The sequence below is a fragment of the Chelonia mydas genome, chromosome 9 (genome assembly GCF_015237465.2).
Source record: "Chelonia mydas isolate rCheMyd1 chromosome 9, rCheMyd1.pri.v2, whole genome shotgun sequence".
NCBI lineage: Eukaryota > Metazoa > Chordata > Testudines > Cheloniidae > Chelonia > Chelonia mydas.
The window spans coordinates 23,121,590-23,141,051 of NC_057855.1; the positions used below are offsets into that span (position 1 = coordinate 23,121,590).

The 19,462-nt window shown below is 38.7% G+C and overlaps 1 protein-coding gene across 2 annotated transcripts in view; it reads right to left on the reverse strand.

Moving 5' to 3' along the window:
* RSRC1 (arginine and serine rich coiled-coil 1) overlaps positions 1-19,462 on the reverse strand; it is a 348,720-nt gene that overhangs the window by 160,810 nt on the left and 168,448 nt on the right. For both annotated transcript variants that reach the window (XM_037908129.2, XM_037908127.2), the window contains one exon: positions 11,780-11,831. In XM_037908129.2, coding sequence (XP_037764057.1) covers positions 11,780-11,831 — 52 coding nt within the window. The remainder of the gene's footprint in view (positions 1-11,779; positions 11,832-19,462) is intronic.

Sequence of the window (19,462 nt, forward strand, 5' to 3'; positions counted from 1 at the left end):
GAGGTTCCTCAAGGGGAAGGTTCACCAGTACCTCAACCTGTGGTGGATCGATAGTCACTGCCACAGACGTAGCCAGTGATTTTGGCTTTAAGCAAGATGAGGAGTGGGATCTCCGTGACTGAAGAGCAGCTCATGGATTCTACAGAGACCACTAATATGGATAGGGCACTGTTGGCCAGTAGACACCAGGACACGGGTCCCCATGCCAACTCTGGGACAAATGCCAATCCTGGTACCTATAGTGCTCCATGAATGGCCCTCGCTGAGGTGATGGAGAGCAGGGAAGAGTAAGATCCCAACTCAAACACTGAGAAGTTCCAGACTTCAGGGAATAGCAATGGGGAGAGCCCTGAGGGTGTAAACAGCTGGTCCAACTCCTCCATAGCTCAGACTGACAAGGGGACTGGTGCAGAGGATGAAAACTATAACACCAGCAACAAGCATGCCTCCATTGTTGCTAGTGCTAGGAACAGTGTCAATCCCAAAGTCAGCATCAGTACCAAAGTAACTAACAGCGCCAAAGTGGAAGGTGTTGACTGCTGCCACAGCAACATGGTGGCACCAGCCACGGGGGTACCGAAGACATTCCTGGTGCTGAAGAGCTCCCCTTGTGTCAAGTTCAGTACTGGCCCCCTTTTCACTGAGTGTGGAAGGGAAACATCAGGGCATGGTGTCGACAGACCCATAGGTTCAGTGGCTTGCCCAGCTAATGGAGCTATAAAGGACGCAGCCCTGGCAAAGTCCTGGACCAACAGAGGTCAGGACAAAAAGTCAGAGGAGGTCCTCTGTGGCCTGATATGCCACCGACGCAGAAGCAGCTGGTGCTGGCATCATCCTCATCAGTACTGGAGTCAATGGACGCCCTGGGACCAGAATGGGAGTCAACTGCACAGAGTCTTTGACCTTCCTGTGCAGTTCCAGGGAGTAGTTAATGGGACCTATTCCATCCAATGCATCCATCTTCACCCTGTGCTGATCCACGCTCCTTCTGGAGGAGGGAGACAAGTCCCCATGGGACCTGTCTCACTGGTCTTATGAGATCTTTTCCTCAGCACACTCAATGGGAAACAATTCCTCTATCTTTCTGGAGAAGTGTCAGCTCCAGGACACAAAGCGGCAGCACTGTCCAAATCAGAAGGCGACCTGCGATCTGATGAAGGCTTCAGTACCAAAGCAGGCCACACGACCTGCTCAAGCAGGTGCTGCTTCAGATGAAGATCCCTCGCCACCTGAGTCCATTCTGTGAATGATCTGTAAATCAAACACCACTTCTTCATGTGGACTTTGTCTAGACACAGCAAGCCGCGCATGTGGGGATCATTATTGGAGAGGGCCCCTACACATGATGGACAATGTTTAAACCCTAGTGATGGCATTACCAGGAACACAAAGTACAATTAACACACACTAAGTCTAACTAACTCTATATTAGGAATGCAACTAGAAAAAAGTCACTGAATAGAGGACTGTGAAGTTGAAAACCACAGCGAGTTCTGACTCCAGCCATGCAGGGTAAGAAGGAAGTGGGGGTGGGAGGAAGGTGTCCAGGGTGGCTGGAGGGGCTATGACCATGAAGTGCGAGTGCTACCCCTCTACAGGTATTGCTAGGTAAAAATCTCTGGGTCTGGTCCGCTGGGCACACACACCCCTAAGTGGAATACACAGCTGCAGCTACTCAAAGAAGAAACTTTTCTGAATGAAGGGAAGCAGCCCGAACTCACCAGGAGAAACTTTCCATTGTTTCATGAGCTCTGACCTTAAATCTTTATTCTGAGGTTAATATATAGAATTTAAAGTAGTTTGCCCTCATTAATAGAGCAGAATGTGAACTGCTTCTTGGACAGTTCTGAACATGCAATTTTGTAGTCTGTGGAGCATTTATTCCAGCAGCAAAACACAGGCTGTGAACCCAGTGGTGGAAGGTCCACCTGGACAGAGGAATGAAGGTGATTTTATCTACAAAAGCCATCTGGAGTCAGCCAGAGCATCTCATAAAGTTGGAGTGGCAGACTGAGGTGGGCTGGAAACAGCAACCAGAGCACCTCCTCAGTTTCAACACATCGCCTAGACAGCCTTCACCAGCTGGAGTCCTGTGGCGTTCCCTCTAGAGTTAAAGCTGCCATCTCTTGGTGGAATTCCTGGGAGAAGGCAGTAGCAGTACTGCTGAATACACCTTGGGTGCAGCTTGTGCTACTTGGGTGCAGTTTGGGTGCAGCTGGTGCAAGTAGCTTAAAATTGTACCTGCCTGTGCCCACAGAGGTGTATCAGTCCTTACATGTTCATATGTCTTTCATTATCTGCATATGTCCCTATGTCATGTTCTTATTATCTTGACTCAAGAGTTGCTATCCAAAAAATCCTTAAAGCCTTATATCAAAGCATTCTTGGTTTATATGGTTATTTGTTCTATGCATCACCATGTGTTTCTTGGCAGAACTGATATTTTATTGAGAAAAAATTCAATAGACTCTTGTCAAAGATACCTAACTGAAAGCACAAGAAATAAAAGAAATTTGAGTCATATAACGTGTTTCAGGTTCTTGCAATTTCTCTCAATGGGATGATTTATAATACTATTTTAAAATTCCATAAAACAGGTAACATTCTTTATATGCTTTTACACCCTCTATATACACACACAATTTACTGAGTCTTCTAAAACTGCTACTTTAAAATGTAACGTAAGGCTAAAAAATTGGAAGGGTTTATGATGTTTCCCTACGCAGAGCTACACAAAACACTACTCCAACCAACAAAGCCATTACAAATATAAAGTTCATCATTGTATTTAAAAATCAGTAATTTCTCAATAATTACAATTAAAAGGACAGTTTTAATGTTTTCATATTTGCTACCCCATGCCCTCTGTAGTATCTTTCCATATCCAGAGAAAGAGCAAAATAAAGGCCAGCCTATTTAACTAAACTGCTTTCATTAAAGAAAAGAAAAGCAAGAATCTATGAAGTAATGAGTGATCCTATTAGTTCCACCAGACTAAAATCATAGAGTCTACGTATGTGGTCCTTTCAGCCACATCTGTCATGGGCTATTTTGGTACCACAGAGTGCAGAATATTTGACCATTTATTTAATAGATAAGGCCAGGACAAATAAAGATTTGTCTTCCCTAAGAAGAAATATATAATGAAAACAACTGAAAAAACCCATGCAACAAATATCCTCCAATATTTTCATTTTTACACTAGCTACACGAGTATATTTATAGTTTTCCATTGAATTCTTTTCAAAGAATAAAAAGAAAAATATAATAAGATGTGTGCCATGGAGAACAAAAAGAGGGAAACTGACAGTGTAAGCAGAGGATAATGAGTTAAATACTAAAACATACAGAACTGCTGTCAAACAATGTAAAATCCTTAAGAATTCTATTTATCAGTTTTTAGCATATATTGCTAATGTCATATTTACAGTATAATTCTGAAGTCTCCTTTAAACTCCCTCAACAATTCTGACTATTAAAAATACTGTATTTTTGCATGCTCTTTTAGTAATAGATTGAAATGCTGATTCCAAAAATAGATCAGTCACCCAATTCAACTCTAGAACTTTGAAAATCCAGATCACCTTTTGTAATCATCTCTATATGGAAAAAAGGAGAATTTTATTTATCACTACAGAATTTTTCAGAGCTACTTTTGTGTGAACAGTAAGATTAATGGTTCAAAATGTCCATATGCTATTTCATATCAGTATATTTACATTAAAAGCATCCATCCATATTTTACATTTTATGAAAAAACATGGGTGCCTTATACAAATTTTTTATAGCACAACCTATCAGATTGCAATTTGTTTTAATCTTATTTCAGTGTTCTTTAGTAAGACTATATATTCTAACACCTTGAAATGTTTTTCTTAAAACTACTGAAAAGAAATAGTGCATATTTAAGATACAAACAAGGCTAAACCTTATACTCTTCTCTTTCAGTAATGAAGTCTGGGAAAGAAATCACAGACACCCAAGTGGTTTGGCAACTGTAAGTGACAGAAGCTCTGCTAAATCCTCTGTTTACACTGGGGATTAGCTGAGTAGATTGTGAGTAGCAAACTGAGCTGTCCATGGTCAAGGGAACCTGCTCCCTGTCAGCCCATGGGGCACATGGACAAAGCATGGTCCTGGTAGGAAGTGACCCATAAACGTATTCCTACGAAGGATTTATACAAAGCCAGTCTGCCTCATAGAAACTCCATATGACCATTAACTGGCCTGCAAGGCCTGCCAGGAGGCCTAATTACAGGTCTACAGAGCCCAATAACAAAAGCTGAAGAGCTTTAGCCTAGGGATGATCTGCTTTATACTGACTTGAGAGAGTCCATATAGAGTGACAAAAAGAAAGAGGTTTAGCTTTAAAATTCTCCCAAGAGACACAGCATTGTAACTAAGTCTGGAAAGCCCACATGCAACATACTTCAGATAGGCTTAAACATACCACCCTCTCAAAATTAACATTCAACTACTGCCTGCTTAACATCTGCTCAAACATGGTAAGTTGCTGTCATATTGTTAGACTACGCTAAAAAGGCTTTCTTCTATTTCAATATTAAGATAGATAAGTAAATAAAAGTCACACAAATATAAATGTATAGCTGTGACCAATAATCTCTACTGAGGAACAGTTTTTATAAACCCAAATTAGTTTCTTAAAACCATTAATGTAGAGTACTTAAGTGACTACAGCTACTGCCTGGTTTACTCAGAACACAGATACGGACTCATTAATCTATACTGACAGAGAAACGAGATTGATTTAGCGTGAACCGTATGGGAAACCAACAAAATTTTAGAATACAAAGATTTCTTGTAGGCGATATCTCACTATAAAGGTTTTAAAAATGAATGTTATGGCTAATGTAGGTAATTATTAAACATTTAGTCAGACAACCCACACATGGCAATAACTCAGAAGAAATAAGTCAGAAGAAAACTTCCAAATATCAGTGAAAATTAACTCCATGTCTTTTCATCACCCTTTTACTACATTTTTACTTTAAAGAATACAAATCAAAAATTTCAAACTAGATGCCTAAAGTTAGGCACTAAACATGGATTTTTCAGAAATGCTGAACACCCACAATTCCCACTGAAGTTGTGCAAACTCCTCAGTTCTTAAAAAAATTTTGTATGCAGCTTACCTTAGGCATCAAAGTTGGTAAACTTTGGTCATATCATTTGTATGGGATTAGAAATCATTAACATTTGTAAAGAGCTTTCAAGCCTTGTATGCTGTAGATACTAAATATTATTGTATTTCAACATTTCAGCTTCCTTCTCCTGTTTAATTCCGCAGGATGTCAAATTTCTAAACTTGTACATTACAATTTTCCATGCCAAATAAAATATTATGACTTCAATGAAGGATCAAGCAAAATCCTCCAGATTGTGAAGAGAAAAAGTCTTAAGTCTTAAAACCCTTAAACACAAATACTTTACCTGAAACAACAGAAAAAGGAATATGGTACATTAGAGGCTATGTAAACTTTTTGTATGGAATGTTCTTTTTAAAGTTCCCTCTAGTGTGAAAGTGCCTCTAAGGATTACTGTCAGTAGTTAATTAAAACACAGTTGTGTCTTTCTAGTAATTGGCATGAATTTAGCATTAAATCCTTTTTTACTAGCCTAACTCCGATCTTTTCTTGGAACTCAGGTTGACGTGAATAAAATACAGCCTGAGAACTATAGGTTAGGCATAATCAGCCATTATAGTAAAAAAAGACAGCAAACCAGTATCTATTACAATCCCCATTTTCACACTAATCAACTTTACAAAATAATATTCACCTTTTGGGTTGACATTTTCTGTGTTTGGCCTATGCCCAAAGCTAATTTCTCTCTCTGCTTTTTTTTTTTTTTTTTTGAGCAAAATCTTTTTAAAAGTTTTGAACTTTGAAAAAGTGAAAAGACCCTTTTTCCTTTGCAAATACATATATGTGTGCATATATATATATAATGTATTTTCACACATACATACATACATACATACACACACACACACTTTTCTGTATCAAACTTCAGGAAAGAAAAAAGCACTAAAATTTTAAACTTGATATGGAACAGTCCTCACTGATATCATACCATTTCCTTGGTTTAGAGGTAAGTTTTAAAACAAAAAGGTATAAACAATTAAAAATTACTCCTGACCATGGTCAGCAGTCACCATTTCTAAATTGTTAATGAGATCTCATCGTAAAGATTTTCATCTTCTCAGCCTTGCCTTCAGGTAAAAGGGCTGTTACTGAAATAGCCCAGATGAAATGCCTAAATGAATCTGGAACTCCTCAAAAGTGATATTTATGGTATGTTGCATAAATAATCATTGAGTCAACAACTTTAGAGTCTCTGCAATTTCTTTGCTAATTTTAAACTTTCATAAAAATTATGTATGTCTTTTTCCATTAAAACAATATAGCCATCCCAATGCAAGCAGATGTGTTGCTGTACTATTAATCTAGATTTGGAGAAAGAACTCTCCAAGTAGCAGCAATAAAAGTGAAAACTCACTCCTCGTCCAAGTCATCCACTTCACTGGGCTTGCCTTCACTAGAAAATTGGGCTGTAGCAGAACTTGACCATGAGGAGTTATGTTAACCAAGACTGCAGTTAGTATAGACAAGGGTATGCAGTGTTTAACATGATGTCAGCTGGTGGTGGGTCAGTCCTGCTGGTTAACCTATCACCACTGCAACTTTGTGTTTTATATGTATGTACACCTAAGTCCTCAAGATCATGTTCTAGTATAATTTAATTTTTAGTGAAAACAACCCTGATGAAGGATTAACCTCAAAATCTCAAGTGGGACAGTTTAAATGCCAACTTTATTAACTGGAAGCCATTTCTTTTTCTCAAAATGAAATTAAATGCAATGGCAACACTAGCTCAACTTGGCTGCACATATACAGTATGTTCTAATTCAGTCTTTCAGCTTAAATTTGTAGCTTAATGTATTATTGTACTGTTGATGTTGATAAGTGTATACATTAAATTACACAGAATGTTCACGGTGGTTAAATCAGTAAGTCTATGGGTTAGCACAAAGAAGGTAAATATAGTAATGAAACTATTTTTTCTGAAGAATCTAAACTGATCTGGAATATCTATATACAGTAACTCCTCACTTAACATCATCCCGGTTAACGTTGTTACGTTGCTGATCTATTAGAGAACATACTCATTTAAAGGTGCACAATGTTTGCTTATAACGTTGTTTGGATGTGGGGGCTTGGAACCAGGGTGGGCCGGCAGCCGCCCTATCAGCTCTCCTCCATGCCCGCCAGCAGCTGGATCAGCAACTCCCCCCTCCTTCACCGTGCCTTCCACCTGCAGCAATCAGCTGTTTCACGGCATTCAGGAGGCTCTGGCGGGTAAGGGAGGAGTGAGGACACAGCCTGCTCGGGGTGAGGGGGTGGCGTGGGGGCGAGCGCGCGCATGCACGCACACACACACACACAGAGCACTTTGGAAAGAACAGCGAGAGGAGCAGCTAAACGATCCACCGTCTTTCACCCTCTGACTCCACCACCTCAACCATGCTTCACAATCATCATGGCTGATGTTTAAAATTGTTTAAAATGAATTCTCTATATGTACATAATGTCTTTTGTCTGGCAAAAAAATTTTCCCTGGAACCTAACCCTCCTATTTATATGATTTCTTATGGGGAAATTGGATTCGCTTAACATCGTTTCACTTAAAGTCACATTTTTCAAGAACATAACTACAATGTTAAGTGAGGAGTTACTGTAGCGTATAAAAGACAAGATCATTTTTGTTTATTGTCACCAAACTTAAGTTTTAAAGCTACACCATATTCAGATATAGCCTACTATAAGTATTGACATTATACTGAAACAACTGTTGTTGAACAACTTTGGCAAACACATGGATTGTCAAATCCTTGAAAAGGCAACAAAATGTCTATTTTTAAAAAATGTGTGGACAGTTTTCAATGCACTACAAATATTACAAAGCTAGATAATTTATAAAAAGTGATGTGACAAACTATAACACAAACTACAGTAATACTGCAATATACAAGTACTGCTGAACCCTGGACTAGTACCTGGCCCCCAGGTTATTATTCTCAAAAGTTGAACTAGTTGTATTTTCAGTATTGAAAACAACTCTCTCAAAACAGAGTATCACATTACAGCAATGAGGGCCATAATAGCTGTATTGAAAAATATTGCTTGGTAAAATTCTGGAACAGAAGGACTTCATATAAATGATATAATGGTAAAAAGTTCTCATTTTGCTTTAAACAAAAAAAAAAGAATGAATGAAAAAGTCATTAGCCTTTCTCCGCACCCTTCTCACAACAATGTTGTCAACTTCATTCTTAATTGACCAAGAACAAACAACAGAGTTGGGTTTTATAGGGTTTTTTTTTATTTTCCATTTTCAGCATTAAAATACAGACAGGAAAGGGGATTTTCCCTACATTTCAAATTAAGATAAACGAATACATTAAACCTCTCTCAAGTCATCCATGAGCAATTTGCACCTCCAATTTAAACTTCAGTGACCAGCTGTGAATTTTTAAAATTATAAAGTGTCAGAACCATTTTAAATGTCTCTTGAAATTCACAGGACCCAGGTCATGATGATATACAACTCATGGTATTGTTAATACATTTTCAAGGTGTTAAATTAAAAAATGAGGTGTGACAGCTGTGAGTAGTATAAACAAATTGTACTTTTTGAGGTCTGTGCTGTCACATCTATTTTTTAATTATATGCTTCAAAGACATATTAAAAGATATGGAGAACAATGCATACATTTGAAACTATGAAATATAAGGTGCTAGTTGCATTATTGAAAAATGTGAATATTTGCTGGAAATATCAAAAGAAGTACTTCCCTTTAGAAAAAAAGGTCCCCAAAAGGAAGAAGAAAAAAGACGGCTTACTTGTAAAGTATATTTTACAATTAAATCTATGAAACAGGAGAATACAAATTAAAATTGAAGATCTGAAATGATTGCACAGCACCCATACTTACTGATAACATTTGTAAGGAATTCTGAAAGTTCTCCTATTTTTGTGCATTAAAAACAACAAAAAGTTGTATATGGAAAAAAACAAAAAGTGTAAGGTCTAGGAACTAAATAGGACTGCAGTAAAATTGCAAATATGATTACAGATGAATGGTCTAGCCCTTTTTGAGTACACTACATAAATGCTGAAGAAATCAAGGAAAACACCTATGAACAACATTCGATTCACTGAAATTATTAAACAAATGCCAATGAAAATATTCACCAACACTCTTCTGCAAAAAAATAAAATCCTAGGCAAAAAATTTCCAAAGTAGCCTCTGGATGCCCAACTTCAGACACCTAGTACTTGTTTTACAGAAGTACAGCTGCAGGTGATCAGCATGTCTGACAGCCAAAACACAGGTATTGAGCTGGGCACCAAAAAACTGGGGAACCCAAATCCAGTGGCCACTTTGAAAATTTGATCTTATGCTTTTAACAAACATATATGCTTGTGCTTAAAACAAAATGGCATACAAAACAAATATTTCAAAGCAGAGTAATTTGTGCATATTTACTAATGTTTACATATTTTTTCTATATTATTTGCATCTGTACTACAAAATCATTGATACCAATTGTTGATTTAATTGAAATAAGGTATCTTATTAAATCTAGAAATAGTTGCATTGTTTATAATTATGTTAAAGAGCTGCTTACAAAGCTCCACTGAGAACTCTTTAATTTTCAGGCTGCAACACCATAACTGGTCCCCCTATACTGTTCACCACCTGAATTTGTACCCAAGTAAAATGGGCTCTTACCCATAGATATAGTATTTAAAATATTCACTAATTAACAATTTAATATTCTCTAATTGTCTCACACGTGTCCGAGGTCCCACATTGTCCATGAGGATACTGAAACAGAATTGCCTGAGTCAGAGCCCTGGGGTACTGTACAGTAACAGCCTCAGGACTGTTCGTGCACTTTTCTGTTATGGAATTTCCTATGCTATTATTGACTAGGAAGGACTGATCTGCATAATGACTGTATAGTCTTTCAAGCGTACAGCCATCATACAACCCCCAGTGCTCTGACTACTACCCTCAGGAGTTCCCATCCACAGACTCAGAACTAATCCATCAACTGCTGACACCTCTTGCCTTTGTCATCCCTCCTAATCCAAGATATTAAATACAATTTTAATTCATTAAAGGCATTGCTCTTAGTAGAGATAGCCATGTTGACTTCTGAATAGAAGAAATATAAGACCCTATTTGCCAAGCATAAAAGGGCAAAACCAGTAGGCAAAAGTAACATTTTCAAGTATTAAAATAGCATTGAGAAATGCATCCCCACAGTCTCAGAAGCAGTAGGGGGTTCCTGTCCTTTCCCCCCTCGCAAGAGCCAGCTTCTTGTGGTCAGGGGTGGAGAGATAGGTGTGTATCTGGGGAGTCAGGAGTTCTGTAGAAGTCTATTGTCTTCTGAGCAACAGAAGGAGGACATATAAACCCCTTCTCTATGGTCAGGGAGTCATTATGTGCTGGACCAGCAGCAACTCTGAGTTGGTTAGAGGAACACATTCTGAGGTCAGCGGATGCCCTCTTATATGTTCATTGGTCAGGGAGGGGCCACATGAATGGATCAGTGTGCAGCTAGAGGGAAATAATGTGGTGATTCAGTAAAGGGATAGGACAGAGTTTAGGAGTCGAGTCAGGGTAACTATAATTGGCATGAGATGCCACAGCAGAGGGTTTGGCAGGGGAGCTGCAAGGATTTCACAGGTGGACAAGGGCACGAGAGAGGTAAATTGACAAGTGGCTAAATTATGGGAGTCAGAAAGGTTGATGATTGCCCATCGCAAAATTGTATAACCAACACTAGAGTTATTCAAGGAAGAAATAATATACCTTTCTAATGGAATGGTTAATAACCTGGGAATCTGGCAGGGCTGGGGCGAAATCAGCCAAGCTAACCGCTGGTGCCTCTGGTGGCAGGTGTCCAGCACAGATACTCATTCAACAGGGGTCCAGTTCCCTGATAAGCCAGAACTGGAAGTGGACTTGGGGGGGAGGGCATCCTCCAAAGCAACTGAAGAACCGTGTTGGTGTACCTAATGTCTGGTACAGTGAGGAGACAACCCCTTTTCCTCTGCCCCTTAACCCTCATACATGAGAACGGCTGTAGGAGTTACCATAATAGGACAAGGTGTGGAGGAATAACAGCTGTCCTCCAGCGCATTGAACAGATTGCACTGTACAAGGTATTGCTGGATAGCTCACAGATCAGTTAAGTTACTAAAGCTGTGGCCTAATTAAATCTCATTCCTTGTGTCTTATCTTTCTTCTTGCATGTCTGGGACAATGTGCTGCTGCAGAAAGTAAGAGAACCTTTAACAGGGCACAGGCCTAGAATCTTCACCTCTTTAAAGAAGGTTTTTACAGAATCCCCCACCACACACACACTTTTTCTGCAACCCATAAAACAAACAAAAACCAGAACAATGACAGCAAACACATTTGAAATTCACATGCTAGTTCTTCTGCAGCAGATAACTAACACACATTGATTTCCATGTCCCAGAACAATTTAGACACTATCAACGATGGTATACAAATGAGAACAGCCACACTGGTTTGATGGGAGAAGGTGGGGAAAAGACTCAATATTTGCCAAAGTGTGGGGGACAAAATCAACTGGGACACAGGTTTCACTTTAGTGATATTATAAACAATGCAGTAAAATTATTACTTTCTATTACATATTTATGTAGCATCACTTACCAGCTGCCTCAAGAACCAACTGCAATCTAGCTTTGGCCTGTTCAGCAAGAGACTGAAAAGAAAGATAAGATTTACAATAAACTGTAGTATTATTAAAACAAATTTTTGTATACATTTGCATGTTATGTATTATTTCATATACAAACACACACTAAATTTAAGTCTGGTAGAAACCATTACACACCACTTAATTTACTTCTGTATTTACATTCCCAACGGTGGATTATCCCCTTTATTTTTGTCATTGCGTCAACAAGTCCCATCATCTTAAAGGTAATGTTGAAGCTAAATTCAGTTATGAGCTAAGTTCTCAAGATCTGGGTGAGAGTATGAACATGTGGTAGGACAGAACCAAAGAAGTTATTCATAGAAAAGATTGAGTTAATGAGTCTAAATACTGAGGTGCTCATGCATCACTCCTTTTCAACCATTCAAATTCAGCCATTCCGTGTGGCAACTCTAGTGCCTGGTTTCATAAAAAAGTAGCATTAGGACCAATGAAAAATGTACTTTAATATGACTAGTATAGCTTGTGGTTACATACCCCATTTTGTGTCTGTTCTGTTTAGTTCCTCTCCATAGATGTTCTTTCATACCAAAGGGGGACAAATGTCCTTCCATTGCCAGTGTCAACCACTCTGCTAATCATTCCAGGGGACCTAACAATTTTATTGTGTCCCATGTACTTGCTACCCCTCTAATTTTGGTGTCACCTGCCATTCTGATCACAGTTCAATTTACACAAAAAACACATTTATCATTAAGCAGTTACCCAAGTTTCGGAAGGTACTCATTGTCTGTTGCATGTCAAAAAGCCTCTGGAAACATTGAGAGATTCCTAGTCTAGACTACAATAGTAAGAAGTGTCATGGCTTGAAAAAGGACACACGATTCACAGGGACAGATGTAGCTCCATGGACCACCAATGGATTAAGTCATCCATCCCATCTCTATCTCTGTAGGACTGTGTCCCTACAATATGTTATTGTTTTGGCCAGTCTGAGTACTGGCCAAAACAAGTCTAAGATTGGTGACCTTTTTGGTGAAAACAAACAAAAAAAAGGCATTTAACACTTCGGCCATTGCTGCATTTGTTATGGTCTTTCCCTCCTCATTGGGCCTACCCTGTTCTTCATCGTCTTCTTACGTCTAATGTATTTGTAAAATGTTTTCTTGTTACTCTTTATGTCCCTCACAAGATTTAATCTCAGTTTGTGCCTTATATAGCAACAGTACCAATTCTATAACCAGTAAAGTGTTTGAGCAACATACTGATGGCACATCCATTATCTTCAGCAAGGAGAGGTGCCAATGTCTGGAGTCACAGCATCTCCATAGGTCTTTTCAAGTACAGATTGGTGTGAATGACCATCCCACCAATCTTTAATGGCCAGACTCACAAGAACATCCACTGCCTCCACCAAACAGCCAGCAACAAAGGAGGCTACCACTACACCTTCCCACTGCAGCCTCTCCATTAAGACTCAAGGACTCCAAAAATGACTTCCACCCATGTCAGGCACTCTCCCCATACAACAACTCCCCATGCAACAGAACTGGTTGAATATATTCTTTGTGAGTTAGGAGAGTTCACTATGCAACAGGACGCAGTTATCTGCCAGCCACCCCGAATTACTTCACTTCTCACAAAAGTTATCAGGGTCAGAAAAGTTCCATTCAGGAGCCTAGCAGGTCTTGATGCCTCAAATAAAGGAATCTGCTCACTTTGGCACCAGTTTGTATAGCACCATAGTCTGAAAGAAGGAAACTTTTCACTGATTGATAGTGCCAACTTTAGCACCAGCCTCTTCCCCCACAGAACTAAGTGGAACGCCTTGGGTCAGTTGAAAGTTGAACACAATCATTGCAGCATCATACCACAAGAATGCAGGAGCAAGGCATGTGGTGGTGAAGTCCACTGCACTGTTGCAGCGTCTATGCAGAGCAACGATAGCTCTCAAGGCTCAGTATCAGATTCCCACACTCATTCATATGGGTGGCTAACTTGTCCCTCCCACAATTTCTCACCACCCCAAAACCTCACCATCTTTTGTTGCCAGATTTTTGGTAGCTATTATGGCAGAGTTGAGTCTTGGAAAGGGATTCAAAGGAGAAGAGGGTAGCAGGCTTACAGATAAGTTCACAATAAGAGTCCATGTGTAAAGAATAGCATGGAACAAAGTGCAAAGATGCTTGTGGGCAAAGCAGGTAGTTGAGACTAGCTTTGTTTGCAGAGTCGAGGGGCAGGAAGAAAGTAATACAAGACAAGAAATGTATAAACAGGAAAGGGAAAAGTTGTAAAGGCACTTGACAGTTCATCAACTCAACCATCATAGACTAATGGGGTTTGGTCCGCAAGACCCTCAGACTTTCTGAGCAAGAGTTGGTGATGTAGCTAATATCAGTATGGTTCATATGAACATGGATAGTTTTAATGCTCCACGTCTCCCTGATGTCAAGGCACGGATGCTTAGAAAAAGTGGGGAAGCTGGAAAAGGTATACCAAGTGTTTCCCCTTTTCACAACTACCTGGGCTTTCTGTCCCTTATGCCAAGATATATTCTCCATGTTTTATATCAATAGTCTTGTCAATTTAAACGTGATTGTGAGTGTCATCTTTCAAGTGTGTCCTTAATACAAATATTATATAACTTGATAATATCATTTTTCAATATATTTATCACAATATTTAAGTCTTACAAATCATGCATATATACATCAACTAAGGATTAAAAAAGAATAGTGATTTTAATTTGAAAATATTTCGTTATAGTTCTAACATAGAATATTCCAATCTGAGTGTAACTCATCTATCAGCATAGAATACTTTAATGTCCCTCTTCTTAGGTTATGATACTTTCAGAAACTACCTTCAGTTAGTCCAGTATGCCAGATATAATTCCTCCAAAGATATCTAAATGGCCATAGTCTGTTTTCCATCATTAGTAAAACAAGTATCCTAAATGAAGAATTTTTGTGAAGACCATATGGAAAGTTGTTTATACATGTAATAATTAACTTTTCCTTCCTGCTTTAAATTTTTTTTTTTAAATTATCACCAAACACTGAAAAAGGTCATTATTCAAAATGGTTTGGTTTTCTTCTCCAGAATTTTAATGGAATTTTTTATCTTCTATTGGCCTTTGAGTACTAGTCAATGAAGCAATTTATTGTCTTTTGTATCAATAATCCACCAATTCAGGTTCCTGAATTTCATGTTTGTTGACCCTCTCAAAGAATTTTAATAGAATGGTGAGGCATGATCTCCTTTTACAAAAACTGTGTTTACTCTTCCCCAACATACTGTATTCATCTATGTGTCTGATAATTCTTGACTATAGTTTCAACCAATTTGCCTGGTACTGAAGTTAGACTTAACACCTGTAATTGCCAGAATTGCCTCTGAAGCCTTTTTCAGAAATCAGTGTCACATCAGCTATCTGCCAGTAGTCTGGTACAGAGACTGATTTATGCAATAGGTTACATACCACAGTTATGTAGGCAATTTCATATTTGAATTCCTTCAGAACTCTCGGGTGAATACCATCTGGTCCTTGTCCTGGTCCTCTATTGACACCTCAGTCTGGGGCAGTTCCTCAGATTTTTCACCTAGAAAGAATGGCTGAGGTGTGGGAATCCCTCTCTCATCCTCTGCAGTGAGAACCAATGCAAAGAATTCACTTATCTTCTCTGCAATGGCCTTGTCTTCCTTGAGAGCTCCTTTAGCACCTTGATCCTCCAGTGGCCCCACTGACTGTTTGGCAGGCTTCCTGCTTATGATGTATTTAAAGTTTTATTTGATTTTATTATTGCTTCTTAATGTTAATTTAATACATGTTTGTATGTGTATGGTGATTTAACAGCAACAGCATCATGTGGGAGGTAGAAAACACAACTGATATAACTGAAATGAACAGACCTAACTATTCATCTTTACACTGACCTAAACCCATGCATAGGGCCCTACAAAATTCACGGTGCATTTTGGTCAATTTCATGGTCATCGGATTTTAAAAATAGTAAATTTCATGAGTTTAGCTCTTTAAATCTGAAATTTCACAATGTTGTAATTGTAGGGGTCCTGACCCAAAAAGAAGCTGGGGGGTTGGGAGGTTTGCAAGGTTCTTGTAGAGGGGATTGCAGTACTGCTATCTTTACTTCTGTGCTGCTGCTGGCGGCGGCACTACCTTCAGAGCTGGGCAGCTGGAGCGTGGTGGCTACTGGCCGGGAGCTCCGCTCTGAAGGCAGAGCTGCCGCCAGCAGCAGCGGAGAAGCAAGGATGGCATGATATGGTATTGCCACCTTTACTTCTGTGCTGCTGCTGGAACGGTGCTGCCTTCAGAGCTGAGTGCCCAGTCAACAGCCGCTGCACTCCGGCCACCCAGCTCTGGAAGGCAGTGCACAAGTAAGGGTGGCAATACCATGAACCCCCTAAAATAACCATGTGACACCCCCCCCCCGCAACTCCCTTTTGGGTCAGGACCCCCAATTTGAGAAATGCTGTTCTCCCCCATGAAATCTGTATAGTATAGGGTAAAAGCACAGAAAAAAACAGATCTCACAGGGAGAGACCAGATTTCACTGTCCATAAATTTGGTAGGGCCCTACCCATGCAGGACACTGATATCATGCACTGAACAGAGCACAGAACCATTAAGTTCCAGAAAATAATACTCAAACTTATTCCATATTCCACATATTGAAACTGAAGTTGAATATAAAAGAAAAACAAATGTGGTTATTCCAATGGGAAAAAATAATGAATTATATAGACAAAAAAGTGAAAATGTTTGTCAGCATAACTTACAAATTATTCTTGACAAGCAAATTTATGAAGGAAAAGAAACAGAGCTACTTTGCATTACAATATAACTAATTCTTTGTTACAATTAATATCATGCAATTAGATTTTGGAGCATTAATTGCCACAAAAAATTATACAGAATATGCAAAAGATTTGTTTGATACATTAATTTTATTCTTGTTAATTTACTAGAAGAACATTATGAGCTTTTTTGGATTAAAAATAAAATAAATGCTAACAAACATGATTGTCTTGCTTTGGCATATAATTTAAAATACCACATTATACTGAAGAGTCAATGACAGTAAGGCACATAGTATTCCTCATAAATTTGATTTTTCTCAGCTGTAAACTTGTCACATATCAGAAATGTTATATATGAAACACCAAGAAATGTTTCATGACAAATTCTCACACAAAATTGCCCAAAGCATGTCTTACTAAACTTTTGAACATGTCATCAATAGACTGAGAAACCATATTGCTTCATCTGCTTTTAAATGTTTTACACTGGTGATTCCTAGTCTTTTTGGGAAACTATGAGACGCCAAGATGAAGAACTCAGTTGTACATGTCAGCAAGCAGTTCAACTATGCTTTCTGTTCTTCCACACCCTGCAACTCAGAGGCAAAAGATAGGAAAGCAAACAAGAAACAGTCAACAGTCAGGATCCCAGCTGCCCTACTGGAGCAGTCACAAAGGTAAGAGAATATACTTCACACTCCTACATCTCCATGATCCACTGGTTCAGCTCAGTAGGCTGGAATTATCAGTATATTCAGAACTGTAGTTTACAACTACTATTAAACATTTTACGTAGATAAATCTGTTATTTACAAAAAACAATGCTTACTATGTTAAATATATACTGACAACAGTGTGTTAATATTGAAATTAATACAGATGATATCAAGTAAATTTGAGAATTAGTCCTGATTTTACACTTAAAATATTAAAGTAGAGTGAGAAAGTAATATAAATCAAGGAGAATTTGCTGACATCTCATATGTATTCTTCACTGGTATTAGTAGGGGGGAATTAGTCCTGGGGACACTGCTGTGGTAGTGAGAGACCACAGTGAAGGTATAAATTGGTTAAGTGAACACTGGGCTGGAGAAGAAGTTGACTAGTCAAAAGGAGAGAGTACATGCACTAAACTGCTATCTTTTTATTTTACAGAAGGGGATGTAATTTAATGATTAGAACATTAGACTGGAAGTTACTAGTTCCATTCTTGTAATTAATTTGCTATATGACCATTTGGGTCACTTCTCTGAGGTTGAGAAGAACTAATCTGTATAAAGAAGATAACACTTAACCACCTCACAGGCCTGTTCGGAGGCTTAATAAGTAACTACAAAAAATAAATGAATTATGGTATTTGACTCCCCTGGCCCTTTTAAAAACTTAGACCCAAACATCCAGATACATGAGAGGGACTTTTGCTTAGACTGCTGCTTTTTAGCTGGTTCTCAAAGCACTGTAGCACAGACACACGCAGAGCACCAATGGGACTATGAAGCTATGTCATAAATATAAAGGGAAGGCTAACCACCTTTAAATCCCTCCTGGCCAGAGAAACCTGTAAAGAGTTAAGAAGCTAAGACAACCTCGCTGGCACCTGACCAAAATGACCAATGAGGAGACAAGATACTTTCAAAGCTGGGTGCGGGGGGGGGGGTGGGGGGGATGACAAAGGGTTCTCTCTGTCTGTGTGTTGTTTTTGCTGGGAACAGAGCAGGAATGCAGGTCAGAACTCCTGTAAAAAGTCAGTAAGCAATCTAGTTAGATATGTGTTAGATTCTGTTTTGTTTAAATGGCTGATAAAATAAGTTGTGCTGAATGGAATATATATTCCTGTTTTTGTGTCTTTTTGTAACTTAAGGTTTTGCCTAGAGGGATTCTCTATGTTTTGAATCTGATTACCCTATAAGGTATTTACCATCCTGATTTTACAGAGGTGATTCTTTTACTTTTTCTTTAATTAAAATTCTTCTTTTAAGAACCTGATTGCTTTTTCATTGTTCTTAAGATCCAAGGGTTTGGGTCTGTGTTCACCTATGCAAATTGGGTGAGGATTTTTTTTAATCAAGCCTTCCCCAGGAAAGGGGGTGTAGGGCTTGGGAGGATACTGGGGGGGGAAAGAAGTTTCCAAGTGGGCTCTTTCCCTGTTATATTTGTTAGACGCTTGGTAGTGGCAGCAATAAAGTCCAGGGACAAAAGGTAAAATAGTTTGTACCTTGGGGAAGTTTTAACCTAAGCTGGTAAAAATAAGCTTAGGGGTTTTTCATGCAGGTCCCCACTTCTGTACCCTAGAGTTCAGAGTGGGGAAGGAACCTTGACAAGCTATTATTGAAGACAGAATTTAAACAGAAATTACAGCTAGCTTATATTATATTTCTTCCATGATGGGATAAGTATTTTGATGACAACACAACTGGACAGTACTTCACTAAAAGTTTTATCTTCTAGATTAAATTGTTCGTAGCCCAATGTACTTAAAACAGATTATGATATTAATGTACAGACAACTTTATTACAAGATACAGGGGCAGGTATTTATAGTTTTAAACATTATATTATTCTTCATGGTTTTTAGACAAGGATCAAACTAGAAAATAAACAAGGATGCTCTCTCAAGTAAAGCTCCAACCACTTAGATTGTAAACATTTTGGGGCAGGCAGGGATTGTGTGTACAGCGCCTAGCACAATGTGGTCCTGGTCCTTGACTGGGGATCCTGGGCCCTACAATAATACAAATAATTATGTCTTCTCAATGAGATGCCACTCATATTATGAATACCCTCACAATAAAGCCTTCTTTCCTGAATACTTTAATCAGTTAAACTATGTTAATTAGTACCTCCAATAGGATAAA